The sequence below is a fragment of the Vipera berus genome, assembly GCF_964194415.1.
Source record: "Vipera berus genome assembly, chromosome: 4".
NCBI lineage: Eukaryota > Metazoa > Chordata > Lepidosauria > Squamata > Viperidae > Vipera > Vipera berus.
The window spans coordinates 22,292,837-22,310,813 of NC_138206.1; the positions used below are offsets into that span (position 1 = coordinate 22,292,837).

At 38.0% G+C, this 17,977-nt stretch overlaps 1 protein-coding gene across 4 annotated transcripts in view; it reads right to left on the reverse strand.

Annotated features, from left to right (window-relative positions):
- Positions 1-17,977, reverse strand: part of SPATA13 (spermatogenesis associated 13) — a 100,205-nt gene that overhangs the window by 22,263 nt on the left and 59,965 nt on the right. For 3 of the 4 annotated variants that reach the window (XM_081327178.1, XM_081327177.1, XM_081327179.1), the window contains 4 exons: positions 16,674-17,030; positions 11,512-11,656; positions 1,265-1,401; positions 953-1,132 (listed from right to left, as the gene is read on the reverse strand). In XM_081327178.1, the coding sequence (XP_081183304.1) occupies positions 953-1,132; positions 1,265-1,401; positions 11,512-11,656; positions 16,674-17,030 (819 nt within the window). Of the gene's footprint in view, positions 1-952; positions 1,133-1,264; positions 1,402-3,795; positions 3,890-11,511; positions 11,657-16,673; positions 17,031-17,977 lie in introns of those variants that run through there. The other variant, XM_081327180.1, reaches the window with a different exon arrangement.

The following is a 17,977-nucleotide window of genomic DNA, read 5'->3' on the forward strand; positions in this document are numbered from 1 at the left end:
GGAAGCCCAGCAGCCAGACTGCGCTGCCTCCCCAAGGGCTCCTAATGGCTTGCTGCCCCGCGTGAGCCCGCTGGCTGACGCTGGCTCGTCTCTCTCTCTCTCTTCTTTCCTCCCTCCCTCGGTCTCCCCCTCCCCCTTTTCCGGCTCAGCCCCACGTCACCAGGAGACCAAAACGGGGACATCATGGCAGAGCAGAGGAGACACAGGAAGCGGATCCAGGTACCGGGCTGGCTTATCTCCTCCCTCTTTTCGCAACCGCTCTGCGGGATGACTTTCCCTTTTCCTTCTGGCTCACCCCCCCCTCCCCCGCCCGGTCACCCTTCCCTCCCTCCTCCCCCTCCGCCTCCTCCGAGGCCGCCGCCAGTCAGCATCTCTCCTACCGTTTTTGCGGCTTTTCCGTCGCCCCCGCCGCCGCTCCCCCTTCCCCGCAGAGCCGGCCGCATCCAGCGCCTTCTTCCTCTGGAGGGAAGCACCGAAGCCTCGGCCGCGCGCAAGTCCTCGGTAAAATTTTTTTGTTGACTGGAGTATAAGCCGAAGTGGAGTTTTTCAGCCCAAAAAGTGGGCTGAAAAATTCGGCTTATACTCAAGTATATACGGTAACGTCTCTAGACTAGATTAGGAAGCTGGGGGAAAAAACACTTCAGAAGAAGGCAACGGCAAATGCATTTGCATTATTGTCATAACATTACACAAAGATGTCCACGTCACCAAGAACTGAGCTCGGCTCAAGAAAGATTACTCCTATGTACAGTACAGTACAAAACAAGCAGAAAGAAACGGAAGAGCAGGACAGTGATGATTTTAATAGATGGGAATCACTTAAGAATGAAAAACAATCCAATGAATCACGGCAATCTAGATGTCTTGGTGGGACAGAAAGCAGGACAGAATTTAACCAGGTCTCCCAGGATAAACAAGTGCTTGAAAGACGGAGAGATCTTGCTTCACTTACTCTGACAAAACTGGCTGGAAACCAGGCTTCCTTGTCTTCATTTCTCCCCCACCACCAATCTTTATTGGAAGCTTCAAGGACTTGGATGACTTCTCCAGCTTTGAAGGCTAATTCCTGATCATCCATGGTCACGTGATCCCAGAGAGCCTCGGCACAGACCACATTTCCATCACTTATCAGCTGCAATAAAAACACGTTGTTAAAAGAAAAAGATCTTGCTATACCCAAAGGAGCCACTGCAGTGACCAAAATGTGGAACTTCTAACATATTTTCGGTTGCAATGTCTGGAAATTCCAAAGTTAGAAATTTACCTCATTGACAGCTAGTTGCTCGCCTCCAGGCTGCAAGTACCTTGGGTGGGCATGGCAGAGTTCTTCATAGCCGTAATCCTCTTCACTGCCATTATCATCCACTAAAGCTGGAGATTCAGAACTACCATCTGCAGCACCTGGCGGAAAAGGGAAATTCTGAGAAATTAGGTATTGTCAAACCGACTGTCCATTACATATGTGTTTTACAAAATGCTTTCTTAAAATGGCACCAGATTCTGATTTTTTATTTATCATAACCACTTGCATGAACAGTAAAACGTACCAACCTAGTAGAACCAAAAAGCTACTAAAAACATATTCAAAGTAGGGAAAAGAATTGAATGCATACAGTTAGTCCTCAACTTACAACCATTCATTTAGCGACAGTTCAAAGTTACAATGGCACTCAGAAAGTAACTGTACTTATTTACAGGCATTTGTCTGAAATGGTATAGAGTTTCCTCTTTGAGCAGATGGTTGAACTAGAAGACCTCCAAGTTCCCTTCCAACTCTTGTTATTCTGTTATTAATTAGGTAAGGTAAAGGTAAAGGTTCCCCCGCACACGTGTGCTAGTCGTTTCCAACTCTAGAGGCCGGTGCTCATCTCCGTTTCAAAGCTGAAGAGCCAGCGCTTGTCCGAGGACGTCTCTGTGGTCATGTGGCCGGCATGACTAGATACCAAAAGCTCATGGAATGCTGTTACCTTCCCACCGTAGTGGTCCCTATTTTTCTACTTGCATTTTTACGTGCTTTCGAACTGCTAGGTTGGCAGAAGCTGGGATGAGTAACATAACTCTGTTATGCAGCACTCAGGATTCGATCCACCAAACTGCCAACCATTTGATCGACAAGCTCAGTGTCCTAACCCACTGAGCCAACGTGTACCCTTATTAATTAGGTATAATGGAATAAATCTTTTTTCTTTTTAACAGCTCCCCCCAATTAACTAAGCATATCCTTCTTCCCAATTTAATGCTTTGGGTTATTACACAGAAGAATGTTTTTATAAGATATGTTTCCAAGATTCTATCAGCACAGTTGATTAGATATTTTCTCATAATGTATAGATGAGAGTAGCCACCCTCCCTTATTTATTTATTTATTAGTTTTTTATCCTGTCTTTATTACTTTATAAATAACACAAGGCGGCAATTGTATCTAATATTCCTTCTTCATCCTATTTTTTCCACACCAATGAAACGAGTTGGGCTAAGAGAGAGAGAGTGGTCAAAGCCACCCATCTGGCTTTCGTGTCTAAAGTGGCACTAGAACTCACAGTCTCCTGGTTTCTAGGCCAGCACCTTAACCACTATGCCAAATTGGTTCTCATTTTTTAAACAAAGCCTGAGAACCAATGAACAGCAAGGTGTAAATATATTAATTATTTAAATACTAGTGTTGTATATTTTCCCAAAATTTCTGTGCCTCCACATGCCTTACAGAAGGTAGGAAAGCCAGTGGCCTTCAGTTGCTAATGTCCTTCATTACTGACTATGTTGATTGGGAGATCTGAATAGAATAGTTCAGGAGAACGAAACAGGCACAGGTTTTCCATTATCCAGGGTGACATTAACTCATCTTCTGAATAATCCTCATTTCAATGTTTGGAGAGTACTTGTGAAAGAGAACCTTTTCAGTGGTGGCCCCATAAGCTAGAGAAAAAAGGCACTCACATTGCTATCTTTTAATAAAGGGTGATTTTTGTGTTCTTCAAAAAAATTTAATACTTTACTTTTGTTATCCCAGAAACAGTACATGTAAATAATGATCCATCAAATTATATCCTTTCTACCTTTGCTACTACAAGTTCTAATCTTTTTAAGGCGCTGCATTTCAGGAGTCTTAAATTTTTAGAGCTGTACAAAATATTTAACTTACAGATATTTTAAAGTAGACTAGATCTGTCCTCCTAAAAGCTTCAGACTAAGACCTAATCTCAGTTCTTTTAACTTCTTTTGTTTAGAATAAATCAAAAAGGTAAGAGTAATTAGAATAAATTATTTCATTGATCACAATCACAACATAGGAAATATTCCTAAAAACAAGAGGCACACAGATTAAAAACTGATAAAAGTCACAGAAATGCAATACATCTTTGAAAGCCATCTTCATTAAGATCCATTATTGGTTTCTAACTTAATACTGTATCTAGATTTAATTGTCTAGCTTTTTAGCGAGTTTTAAAGCCGATAACCATCAAGAAGGTAACATAAGTTGGAGATGATTCATCCACTGAAATTAGCTTTGACTCTGTATAGCTAATTATTTCTTGTTCACTGTAAGCATCACTCTATTGTTTACTGTCTGAAGTAAATAAGCAAACGTGAATGGGCAATTTTTATCTCTTGAACGGGAATGTCAAAACTAAAAGCAACAGTGAAGTCATTTTCATTATTTTTCACTCTCACTATTCTACTCAGCTTTCCAGTTAAAACATGATATTTGATACCCAAGTCTAGGCCTCTGTTTAAACAGTTTAAATCCCAAATGCCACAAAGAATAAATGGGACTCATCTCCTACATCAACATACTTATCTGAAGGCTTTCCAGGCTCCAAAACCGAGTTATATCCCCTCTGGCTACCATCCTGCTATACAGAAGAAGATCATTCACTTTGCACCTGGTTTACATTCACATCAAGAATCCTTTTTAATCCGTAAATAAAATTTATCACAGGTCACGGAAGCTGCAGCTATTGGAAATGCCGAAATTGCTTATTCATTGCTTTGAGCGTCTGTTGCTGCATTTCAGCCAAACTCTGCTTTAAAATGACAGCTCACTCTCTGAATGTATAGCTGTGGGTTTACTGCCCTCAGTGACATCATGGGAAACCTTAGGAAGTTATGAAAGAAACAACGATATACAGACAAATAGTGCACATCCAGCATTTATCCATATAATGCAACCCTGGCCAATTCTTTCCTTATTGTAACCAATGCACTGCTTTATTATTATTATGGTTGGTCAAACAGTCAGCCAGATGTTTACACTAGATCTGGCATTTTTATCCACCTATCCTGTTCTTTCCAAGGACCACAAATAGCCAGATGCTGTTTGTACAGGTTACAAGATGTAATCTATTCTAAGTAAAGCTGCATTTTGCAATTGACCAAGGATGACTTTTGTCAATGCAAATGGAGTTCAAGTGGTGCTCCAGATGTTTGGGGGTTGCACCCAAGGGACCTATTACTATTGTTGTTGTTGTTGTTGTTGTTGTTGTTGTTGTTATTATTATTATTATTATTATTATTATTATTATTATGAATTAGACTTTCACTGGGCATTCAGATCCATCTTTTTTAAAAAATATATATATAAAACAAAAACCTTCACCTCAAACGTTGAAGAGCTACATTTGTCTCCACAGCATTTACATAATAATAATTCACTTTATGCAAAATGTGCAGAAGTTGCATTATTGGAAAATGAAAAATTGCATATTTCAGCTCTTGATACCAGGATTTCAGCAGCTGTGCAGGCCCACCAGCTTACTAAAGTAGTTGGGTAAATTAAATTCCATGGGCTAAGACAGCTTCTACATCAGTAGGATTAGTTGCACAAAGATTTATCAGCTGACTCACAGTTCAAACCTATTTTAAGCCAGGGGTATAAAAGAGCTGGTTCCTCAGCCCCACACGACTTCTCTTTAGTCTTGCCAAAAGACTAATTCCACCAAACTGCCATTAGGAACCAGCAACTAGCAACAGAGAGATAGAAACTCAGCTTCATTATCTTTTCTCCTTGAATCCAATCCCGTTGGCCATTCTGTAAGAACAGCTATTTCACATGAAGAATTGGACCTGAACCTGCTGTTTTCCTCTTCCCTCGCCATCCTCTTTTCCTTTTGTGATATGATTTCTAAATTACATAGGCTTACAGGCAAGGGATTGTTTTTTTCATCAACTGTACATAAACTACTGTGAAAATCTTTATAGTCTAAAAAAAACAAACTTGAACGATATTACGTAACTGTGAGGTACCCCTGTCCATTTTTCGAAGTGCTGTTTCAAAGTCACAACTGCCTGATTTTTATCTGCTTCTGGCCTTCCCATATCAGATCTGTAACCTTAGATCCCAGCTTCAAATGTACTTTTGCCTTTGGACTTCAGCTCCTTCCAATCTGCCTTTTCTGGAACATTTGCCTTCTGGACAGCCATTTGTCTGAAATGGTATAGGGATTCCTGCCTGAGCAGGGGGTTGGACTAGATGACCTCCAAGGTCCCTTCCAACTTTTTATTATTATCATTGTTGTTGTTATTATTGCTGTTGTTGTTGTTATTGTTGTTGTTATTATTATTGTTGTTGTTATTATTATTATTGTTGTTGTTATTGTTGTTGTTGTTGTTGTTGTTGTTGTTATTATTATTATTATTATTATTATTATTATTATTATTATTATTATTATTTCCTGAATATACAGTGGAATCTGCCTTTGGAGTCTTGATCTGCTGTCTCTGGAAATTAGCTTTGTGAGATGCCTTTTCTGGATCACAAAATTCAGTACCAATGGTTGCCGATTGCTAGGATTTGAAATTGTTAATGAAGTGGAATGCCACCTCACAACTACAACATCTACTCAGTCTGTGAATAATTAAATATCATTGTGCAGCAGCAAGATAGATTTATTAAGCAATCAGTTCAACTTTAGTAGTTGTACAACTGCACAGACATTTTTTTAAAAAAGTCAGAGAATTTTAATTTAGTGAAGGTAGCTTGTCGACTATTTTTACTTCTTAAAAAATACCAGCTGTACCATTAAAGGAGGTGAAAATATTCTGAAAACAGATATTAATAAATAAGTTACCTTAAACAATATGGATCTTATTTTCCATGGATAGGTAGCATATTATTTGGATAATCTTCAAGAGAATAGTATAAGAATTTAATTTTAAAAAACTCAATCTAATATACTGTATATATTATTCTTTAATAATATGTGATTCTAGTGTGCCTGACAAAGAAAGTACATTTTTGAATTATGTTGCAATTTAATAAATACAAGTGAAGTTTAAAGGTTTGAAGTATGTTTTAAAAATGTATGTACTTGTATAGATCCTAGAAAAGCATTCCTAAGGACAGCATTGCCAAGCTAGATTTTATAATTAAGGCCTTATTTGTTACTTATTTCCTTTTTTGTTACTTATTTCCTTCTATTGATTCTAAGGATTTTCAGACATCACCCAGTATTCTTCAAATGGAGGTGATAAACTTTTCTCTTAAGTACTTCAAAAATCCACTGGTACCTGTTACAATAATTGGAGAGGAAATGATAGGAGAGAGAATACATCTTAGCTGAAACCAACCATCACAAGTGCTTTGCTTATTCTTCTAAAAGTAGTCGTTTGGTTTTCTTGATACAGCCATAAGTGGCCCAAAACATTATAGCTGTGCAAACCTTAATAAGCACAGAAACTAGCTTTGTATACTGTTGCCTTATTTATTTATTTATTTTTTATTTTAATCCCATTTATATCCCGCCCTTCTCCGAAGACTCAGGGCGGCTTACACTCTAAGCACAAATCAATGTGCTTAACAATAGCCTTCATTCTATGTATATGCCTGCTTATTAGGGCTTTTGCCCCCCCCCCCAAGCGGCATTATTACAAAGTCAGCTTATTGCCCCCAACAATCTGGGTCCTCATTTTACCTACCTCGGAAGGATGGAAGGCTGAGTCAACCTTGAGCCTGGTGGGACTCGAACCTGCACTAATTGCAGGCAGCTGGTGTTACTTAAGGAGGCATTAGCCCACTGCTCCACCAAGGCTCTTATTTTGTAGCAAAAATGTAGCCTAAATCAGAAGGGGAAAAACAGATGAAAAATGTGGGGGAGTGTACAGAAATTAGTTATAAGTATCCATGTAGCTAAACTTTCCCACATCTGATGAAAGCAAGAGGCTAACCAGAGAACTTGAAATAATCTATGAAGAGCTGTCCTTTCCCAGCACAGCAATGGTAGTTACAAATACAAGGTCAGAATGTATCTCTTTAATGTCTGTACTGTGCTGATCTGACACATTAAGCAATAGCTCCTGTATCTATACTTGACTTCCTTTCTGAAACTAGCAACAATGGAAATTCTACTTTTTTTAATCAAAAAAGTAACTCCACTGTACTGTATTTTGATGCTTTGCAACTCAGAGCTTTAAAAACAAAATCCCTGAGTGCTCAATTCTGTTGGCCTTATCAGTGAGACACCCCACCCTCTTGGATCACAGCTCTCCCACCCTGTTGTTCTCTTACTCAAAAGCTCTCTGAGGCAATACTGTAGTTTTGAAATAGCCATGCAAGTCATGTGGTTTCCTGCACTTCAGTGGCTCAGTGGGAAATGAACAGTTGGGCATTATGTGGCAATTTCTACACTTGGCACTTGCAGGCGTCGGCATTTTGCTACCTTTTGAAAGAAATGGCCCAGTTGTGATGGAAACAGCTTTCTATTGGTTAATATCAGCAGAACTCAGAGTAGCTCTTGGAAGCTATAACGAGAATCTATCTAACACAAAATAATTTTCATCTTTAGATTCCAGGCTTGATCTAAGAGATTCACTGAAGCATGCAGAAGTAAGCCAGAAGCAGTAGCATTTCTTTTGAATAGTTTTTATGATTGTTTATCACCCAGAGTCATTGGTTTGATATGGGTGCTATACAAATTGAGTAAATAAATGAATATTTATTTTACCCACATCAAGTAACAAGTGAAAAATGTCTCTAGGAAACAAAGTACCAAGTATACAACCTTGTTGTTGTTGTTGTTAGTTGCGAAGTCGTGTCCGACCCATCGTGACCCCATGGACAACGTTTCTCCAGGCCTTCCTGTCCTCTACCATCTTCTGGAGTCCATTTAAGCTCACGCCTACTGCTTCAGTGACTCCATCCAGCCACCTCTTTCTCTGTTGTCCCTTTCTTCTATTGCCCTCAATCTTTCCCAGCATTAGGCTCTTCTCCAGTGAGTCCTTCCTTCTCATTAGGTGGCCAAAGTATTTGAGTTTCAACTTCAGGATCTGGCCTTCTAAAGAGCAGTCAGGGTTGATCTCCTCTAGGACTGACCGGTTTGATCGCCTTGCAGTCCAAGGGACTGCAACCTTAAGGCTCATTAAAATTTTCTTCTCCACCACCAGTATTCCCATCCTCCCCGGAATCTGGTACAGGTAATTTTCATTTACGACAGTTCATTTAGTGACCATTCAAAGTTACAACGGCACTGAAAAGAGGTGATGTATGGCCATTTTTTCATACTTTTGATCACTGCAGCATCCCCAGGGTCACATGATTTACATTTGGATGCTTGGCAACTGGTTCATATTTATGACAGTTGTGGTGTCCCGGGGTCATGCGAATCACCTTTTGTGACCTTCTGACAAGCAAAACCAATGGAGAAACCAGATTCACTTAACAACTGTGTTGCTAACTTCAGAATGGCAATGATTCACTTAACAAATGTGGCAAGAAAAGTCGTAAAATGGGGTCAAACTCACTTAACGAATTTCTCACTTAGCAACATAAATGTTGTGGTTGTAAGGCAGTATTTGCAGTTATATTGGTGGTGGTATTTTTATTATTATTATTATTATTATTATTATTATTATTATTATTATTATTATTATTATTATTATTATTATTATTATTATTATTATTATTATTATTAGTGTGCTGCCTGACCTTCAATGATTGTGGGTAATTCACAAGAATCAAAGAAATGACAATAAAATCAATGAAAGATAAAAATAAAATACGGTTAGTGCAATGAAGTGAGGAGACTAACTCACTTTAACTATCAAGACTATTGATAAAGCTCTACAACACAAGAGAAACATTTTTCCCCAGCAGGAAATAACTCTCTTGATGGCCAAGGTACTTGAAGCACTACAGTACCTTTCTGAGGCTTGCAAATAAGCTGCCCGATAAGCTGTTTAAATGTCTCCTCAAAGTCCACAATTGACTACTGAGTTGCCAGAAGTATCAAAGCATTAGTGCTATAGCTTTTCGTTCCCAGTAAACAAATCCATCCAATCTACAAATTAGCTCTTTGTATTTTTCAGAAATACTGCACATGGAAAGAGAGTGCATTTGCTATCTCTTCTCCCCAAAACAGAGTAACATGTACACAAAGTGTTTGCATGTATACATTCAGGCATGGGAATCCATGTACATGAGTATGCACATGTGTGAAGACCACAATCTATCCAACATAAGAAAACAAAAAGGAAACTGGCTGCCTCTAGAACAAATCCAACAAAGCGGATACCCATGCAACTTTATCCAAAATGTCTGACCGCTCAATGCCTTATAGCAGGGGTGTCAAACTCAATTTCATTGAGGGCCACATCAGCATTGCGGTTGCCTTCAAGGGGCCGGGTGGGCATGGCCTACTGGGTGGGCGTGGCTAGAGTGCGTATGGCCTACTGGGTGGGCGTGGCCAGCTCTACATCGTTCGCATCAAGGGTGCCTATGGGGGCCTGGGCAGGAGTGGGACAGATCTGAGGGTCTCTGGGCCAGGGCCAAGGCAGTGGGGGCCGTTCCCTCACTGTTTCCAGGATGGCTTCGCGGGCCACATGAAACCACTTCGCGGGCCTGATCCAGCCCCCGGGCCTTGTGTTTGACATGTCTGCCTTATAGCATAACCAACACATACTATGAAAAAGAACAGTAACATACATCAAAAACATTTCAGAAAGTACCAACAGACTTGTTATAACTACATGGCATCACTGTGGCACAGAAACCAACTAAAATTCTGCAGGACATCTCCAGTAAGCCAAAAGACACAACTCCAAGAAGAAAAATCAGGAGTCATCTACAACATTCAGTGTAAGGACTGTAACAGCCACAACGTAGGAAAGACAGGCAGAAGACTAGCAGAGCACATGCATTAATACCAATTACCAGTCAGAAGATGGAAAGCTCCTTAATTTTATAACACATGGACAGAATCAACCATATTTTTAAATAGGAAACTGTGACCATCCTAGCCCTAGACTAATCTAAATCCAGAAACACTAGGAATTCCTGGAAGCTTGGCACTCAGGCATATCAGCTACTAATAGACAAAGAGGTAGAACAATTTATAAATTAACATTCAAAAGAGACAATAAAAAGCGAAGGAGGAAACAAAGAGCAGAACACATCTTCTCCAGCAGCCAATACCCAGAATAAGCAGGGATTAGCACTAGACAAACAATCCAGCAAACAATACCCTAATCAAGGAACTACCAAGGAGAAAAATCACACAACCGCCAAAATTGGAAAGACAAACTACTGAATAAGAGCTCGGTGGTACTAAGTCTAGTTGGGTAATGAAATGTCTGCAAGCAAACAGACAGCACTGAGGTCACCAGACAAGCCATCAACTAGCAGCTGAAAACCAGAATAAGAAACCAGGAACATACAATCAGAGTGATTGTATGGTGTTATTGCTCTAAAACAGATTATTGTCCTGACTGCTTATTTCCAGCAGGACAAAAAAACAACAACAATGTAATAAGGAAACTGGTGGGTTGGGAAGACCAGACTAAAGCACACCAATTTTGCATGCCTGCTGAAATATAATGTGATTTTAGCAAGGAAGTTGCCAAAGCAATATTGTAGCAATCCTTTCTATTTTTTGAGCACTAATGTTATCATAATACATATGCTATAACGCAGACATGTCAAACTCGTGATGTCACGTGACATTCCACAACGTATCGGAGCTTTTTCGCCATTGCCGGCAATGGGGTGGGCGTGGTTTCCTGATGACGCATCTGGCCCGCGGGCCGGCAGTTTGACCCCCCTACTATAATGTATACATATGGGCGTACACACACCCACATAAAGATGTAGGTTCAAGATGTATCAATATGCACATGTAGGGCACACCCCCACTCCCACACATGGATGTAACCTGATACATTTTTTTATATCTTTTAACTTATAATTCCCTTAAAAACACCACATAGTTTAAGAAAATGTGGTGGCATCTATAAAAAGAATACAAATCTCCAGTCTAAAATACTACACACGTAGCATATGTGACTCTATTCTATTTTTAAAATATTTATTTTCTTGATAAAAGACGAAAGAGCCTTGCAATTAAGCAAACACACAAACATTAAAATACCACAAACTTCTAAAACTGTGATTCTGAGGGTACAGGGGACAAAAAATCCAAACTGAAAATACGTTTGAAGAAGACAATTATTTTTAAGAGGGATAGAGTAAAACTTTTGAATATTCTTACTTTATTTACTTTTTTCATCCCAAATGAAACTCACCATTGGATGCTCTCATGTGACGCTTACACCCAACTTTATCCAGGCCAATGGGAGTGCTTTGAGAAAAGGTGAAGGGGCGGTATCTGGCTGAGACAGCTTTGTAGGGGGGAACCTGATGTGCTGGTACCGGGGGCCGTGCCACAGGCTAAAAAGGAAAAAAAATTTATTACAGCCGTGCAGGAAATAATATTTATTTGCTTGTTTTTGAAACAAGCATAAAAGAACCTCTTGCTATAAATTAGCATTAGGCTTCCATGTTATTCTCAAGATTGATAATCTTATTTTACCCGCTAATTAATTATCCAAATACCAAAAGAGATAAAATCTGCAGAATATCCTATCCAAAGTTAAAGGTCCGGTGTGTGTGTGGGGGGGGGGGAAGGATAGCAAGAAATTTAAAAACAGCCCTGGAAATAACAAGTCTGCTTGATAACTCCTGGAGGCAGGATTTGCATACTCTGGGTCCCTTTGTCTTTGGGAGGCGTGCTTCTCTGTCAACGTTCTTCACTGCTGGAATACAGGGAGTCCTCGACTTACAACAGTTCATTTAGTGACCACTTGAAGTTACAACGGCACTGAAAACAGTGACTGATAACCAATTTTCACCCTTATGACTGTTGCAGCATCCCCATGGTCACGTGATTTACATTCAGATAATAATAATAATAATAATAATAATAATAATAATAATAATAATAATAATAATAATAATAATAATAATAATAATAATATAAAGTTGGAAGGGACCATGGAGGTCTTCTAGTCCAACCCCCTGCTCAGGCAGGAAACCCTATACATCATTTCAGACAAATGGTTGTCCATTCTCTTCTTAAAAACTTCCAGTGTTGGAGCATTCACCACCTCTGGAGGCAGGTTGTTCCACTGGTTAATTGTTCTAACTGTCAGGAAGTTTCTCCTTAGTTCTAGGTTGCTTCTCTCCTTGACTGGTTTCCATCCGTTGCTTCTTGTTTGAACACTGGTTCATATTTATGACGGTCGCAGTGTCCCACGATCATGTGATCCCTTTTTGCAACCTTCTGGACAAGTAAAGTCAATAGGGAAGCCAGATCCACTTAACAACCCTGTTACTAGCTTAAGAACTGCAGTGATTCACACGGGGCAAGAAACATCATAAAAGGGGGCAAACCTCACTTAACAAATTTCTCTTAGCAACATAAATTTTGGGCTCAGTTGTGGCCATAAGTCAAAGACTACCTATAGCATTTTCTCTAAAATTCCTATGGCCCATTTATTATGATTTTTTAAACTCTCTTTGCATGCCTCCTTGAGCTACTTATGATTAGGTGGCTTTATAAACGTATTATTTAATAACAGTACTAGTCATTTTCAGGGACAATTGAACAAGTAATGTAAAAATGGAGAAGAGAGGTAATATATAAGAACATCCGGGGAAAAAGATCTTGCAGTCTAAGTGAAATATTGAACATATTTTGCTGCAACATACTGTTCCTCTGCTATCACTGTTTCTACTGTGAGGTGAATATAATTGCTTGCATACAAGGGTGTCATTCATGCAGACATGGAAAATATCAGAGGATTTGGGAAAAGTCTAAAGCTTGCAGATATTCAGAATATATTTATTGAAAAAATTAAATCCAACAATATATGCTACCTGACTTCTTGGAACTAAGGGAAAGCATAAGAAAGAGAAATAAAGTGAAATAAAACAAAGGATTATATAGCTTGCTGAAGCATTAAGCAAAAGCAAAAGAACTTCCAATTTTTTTTTTGCATGGCCCATCTATTATTTAGCATTTTAATATGTTTGTATTAAAACACATGCACATATTCTATCAATTAGAGTTGGGCGGCTACAATAAATTCAAATAATAAATAATTTCATATTCTAAAGAACCACTGAATTAAATGTTGACTAAATTTAGGGGGGAGAATAAGAAGCGCAATTTTTCTTTTCTAGCTGAAATTAGTGTATAGTTTAAACAATGAACAACTGACATATATGAAGTGTGCACATTAATTTTTGACGGAGTTCATCTAATGATGTATCAAGACTCTTAGAAGTTGATGTAATCAAGTAAATATAGCAAAACTAAATGAAATGAAATGCAAACTTAGAAAACCCAAGTTACTATGGAGATACTAGTTACTCTAAAGTTACAGTCTCCATAATCACCAGAGTAGTTTTCATTTGCAGTCAAAATGTACAAACACACTAACCCAGAAACATATTAACTCTCATTAGTATTATTATATTCTAGGATAAGCTCGGGTAGATATAGCTTCCAATAAGCTCCCAAGAGTCACTAAAATAAATAACAGGGAAAATTTCAGACCCACTACTGAAAGGTTTCTTTTACGGAAGGGGGAATGTCGTGTTATTAACATAGCAGGAAGCAAAGAAGCAACCCACGTAGCTCATTTTATGCTTATGACAAGGGGTTCTGCAGGGAGGGTCAAAAAAAAAAAAAGGCAAGATGGCAGCTGCAAACGTACAGCTGAAGCTTCGTCCTTACTCATCACTGGGGCTTTGATCGTGGGTCACAAGTACCATCTTGGCTTTTCTTGATCCTTCCTACATAGGAAGGCCCTGGTTTATGATTTGGCTGAAACCATGAATCAGGGATAGAGCATTTGATTTTCATGACCTACTTTTTTCTGGTCCTGTTCACAAATCCAACACAACAAATATTTTTAAAAGCAATTTTTAATTCATGTTTTCATACAAATGTCTACCTCTAAGCTTCTTCTTCTACAAAAATAAAATATCCCTTTTCATTTTTGCTTCTTAGCTCTTTTTAACTAATTTGGTCTTAATGAAGAGGAAGTGAGCACTTTTCACATTTCAATTCTAAAGCTCTGACAACCTCTTTGTCAGGTTCTCACAGCCTTTCAAGTAGCTCTTTTGTCTGGAAAGGCTTAATATTCACTGAAACTGAAATGCTTCCTTCTTCTAAATTAAATTGTCAAGCAAATGAAAGTAGTATTAATAAGGGATTTTGTTTTGCTTTCTGGCATTCTACTAGTTTACACTCTAGATTGGTTTTTTTAAAAAGAGCTGATTAAGAAAAAAGAAATACAACTTAAATATCCTGGTATTTTTGTGCATTTTCCCTCATTCTTTGGATACAGCTGATTTCCTTTTTCTTAAAATAATATGATCTCTACGAAAAACTTCAAAATGTGTTTTGATCCATCATCTTTACAGTGCTTCATCTCTTCCAGTTAAACTAGATGGTTCACTAATAAAACCCTCTACGTCCCATTTTCCTTATGGGTCCGATACAGGCACAAGGAGTTTACAATGTTTTCTAGACATTTGTTTGCAAGCATTTCAGCTTTTTATTAACACTGGCAGTAAGATAGTATTTACTTCAAGCCTACATCCAGTAAATATGCAACAGAACAGCAAACTTTTACTATAGAAGAGAGCCTGGGAGAATAGAGTATGTGGGAGGCAGGAGGGTGAATCATACATGCATGGGAAAACTGTCCATCTTGTTGAAATTGTAAGAAAAGTAACAATATAATGAAACAATATTTGTGATGTTTCCACAATAGGAAGTTTAAAAAATAATAGCCTAGTTTTTCCCCCAATAAATGAATAAATACTGCAGTGACTGTTACATTGTTAATACAAAATTTGAATTCTGAGTGAATGAAATGACAATAGATGTATCTTGTTCAGAAAAATTCTTTCCCCTTTTTTGGTTATGTCTGCAAAATTCTTTTTTTGGTTACAATGTGCCATCACACAAGCAACATTTAAAGGTGGGCTGTATGTCTAAAAATATAAACATATACTTTTTTTAAAAAAAACCCTGCAAGTTAAAAATAAGAATGAAGTCAATATTGTTCATATTCATTTCTTTATAACTTGTGTTTCATATAACTGAGCCAAGGGCTATGTTTGGACTATTGCTATAGCCAACTATGTTTTAATTGTGAACATGCCTAGATGCCCAGCTGCAAATCACCTGACTGTGATGGTTTAATCCAGGGCTGAGGAATTCTGGGAGTTGAAGTCCACAAGTCAAAAAAGGGCCAGGTTTGAAGACCCCTGGTTTAATCTACCAGCAAGAATTAAGAGTGTTACTGCATTTCTGTCTTTTTTTCTCCATATCTGTCATTGATATAGCACAACAACCTATAAACGAATTGCAGATGAGTATCTTATAGTTATGCAATATGAGGTTGCAAGCTCTTGAGAACATTTGCAGATTCACTGTTGTTTATAACATTCCTTCTTGGAATTGTAACACAATAATGTATAGTTTCCAATATTATAACTTGATTTGTATCTTCATTTTGTTTTCTTAAAAAAATCAATAGGCCCTTCATATTTCTATGTTATTTATTACTTATACTTTCATAATCAAAAGGTCAACTTTAGATGAATGACTGCAACAAGCTAGTCCCACAAATGATATATCAGATTATTGTGACTTTCTTAAAAGGATTTTATAATGATGGTTGCCTGCTTTGGTTTTTCTTCTGAAATAAAAGTTGGATAATGAAAAATAAAAGAATAGACATAAGTAGCATCACAAAGCAATTCTTGCTTAATACATAGAGGAATATATACTCCTCTAGATGGTCATATTATATACATGATAACAAGATCTTTGATTTTCAATAATTATGTTAAAATACCAATGAAATAATAACAAACATTTATTATGTTTTTAAACTTTTTTAATTATGAAGATAGATCATATTCTAACTATCTAGGCCAGATTCATGAATCATCATGAATCATGGAGGGTCTCTTGTAAATCTGCATTAAATTGGTTATATAAATGCTCCAATTGGTATTCATAATTGTCTTAATACTCTGAAATATCATGTTACTTTTCTTATAATGCAACATTATCAGTACTGTTTTATTACAGAATGAAGAAGTGCATAGTAAAAGAGAACTATCTTAAAACCTCAAATAGAATAATCAACATTCAGGGAGGGGGGAGTTAATATACTATTGTGTACAATTATAGAGCAAGGATTATCTATATAAAAGTATTAATTAATCAGATAGCATGCTTTTAGAAGAATAATTATGTGGTGATGATTTGGAAGAAGCAGAAAGAAGGAATAGGAGTGTCCACTACGTTGAAAGTTACAGGGAAGAAAAGAAGGATGATCTTTTGATTGAGTTTTTTCAGTGAGTGAATTTTATTTCTTACTTGTGCAAGGAGAGCAGTTATTTCTTCTGTTTGATTATTCTCATAGTAACTGACTGCACCAATGACAGAGATGGGTCGTCTTCTGAGGGCTTTTGGGTTGGCTACTGCACAAGTTCCTGATTTAACAGGGGGAGGCTTGATCTCACTGTCATTCTCCAAAGAGTCCATTTCCTGGGAATCCATAGCAACAGAATCTTCTGGAATGGAAAAACTTCTAATTGCCAATTGGCCATAATCTGAGAGGGGCCGAGGCCGGGATCTTTTTCCAGAACCCCATCTTCTGGTTGGGACTTTTTGAGCATCTGTTTTTTCTTCATCTTGGAATGGAAACTTCTTCCAGTGATCATCAGTAACAACCTTTTTTTCAAAGGTGAACAAGTCAAATAAACCAAAAATACTTTAAAATCACATAAGGATTTAAGCTGTTCTAAATAGGGTCTATATGCCATGCAATTTCCATTTCCGTTTATTTAATTTAACAAAATTTATATGGCCACCCAATTTCTTCTCAGTGACTCCAGGTGGCTCACAAGGATAAAAACCCAATATAAAAAAAACCAATAAAAAACAATAACCCCCACCCGTCAACAAAAGTAAAATAAGCCATTTGATGAGATTATACATATACAATCAACCATAAAAGGTAAAAAGGTAAAGGTTCCCCCGCACATGCGTGCTAGTCATTTCCGACTCTAGGGGCCAGTGCTCATCTCCGTTTCAAAGCCGAAGAGCCAGCGCTTGTCCGAGGACGTCTCCGTGGTCATGTGGCCGGCATGACTAGACGCCAAAGGCGCACGGAACGCTGTTACCTTCCCACCGGAGTGGTCCCTATTTTTCTACTTGCATTTTTACGTGCTTTCGAACTGCTAGGTTGGCAGAAGCTGGGACGAGTAACAGGCGCTCACTCTGTTACGCGGCACTCGGGATTTGACCCGCCAAACTGCCGACCTTCCGCGTCCCTTACAATCAACCATATTTGATAGCAAATGTGAGACTGTGGTAAAATATTAACAGAAAAAAGCCAATGGCCAATTCATAGACATTTTTCTTGTTAGGAAATTTTACCAAAATATAAGTTGTTTTTTTTAAAAAGGAGATATTTATCCAGTAGTTTCTAACATCATGTGACCAAAGCATAAAATAATGTTTTCAGATCTGTGATTATAATTATAATTCTTACAAAGACCAGGTTGACTGTGGAAGTATAACTGATGCAGTCAAAGGTGTCCTCAAGAGACTCATGAAAGAGAATTGATGGCACATGTATTAAGACATGGCTTATGGATTTCCATCATATGTTAAAA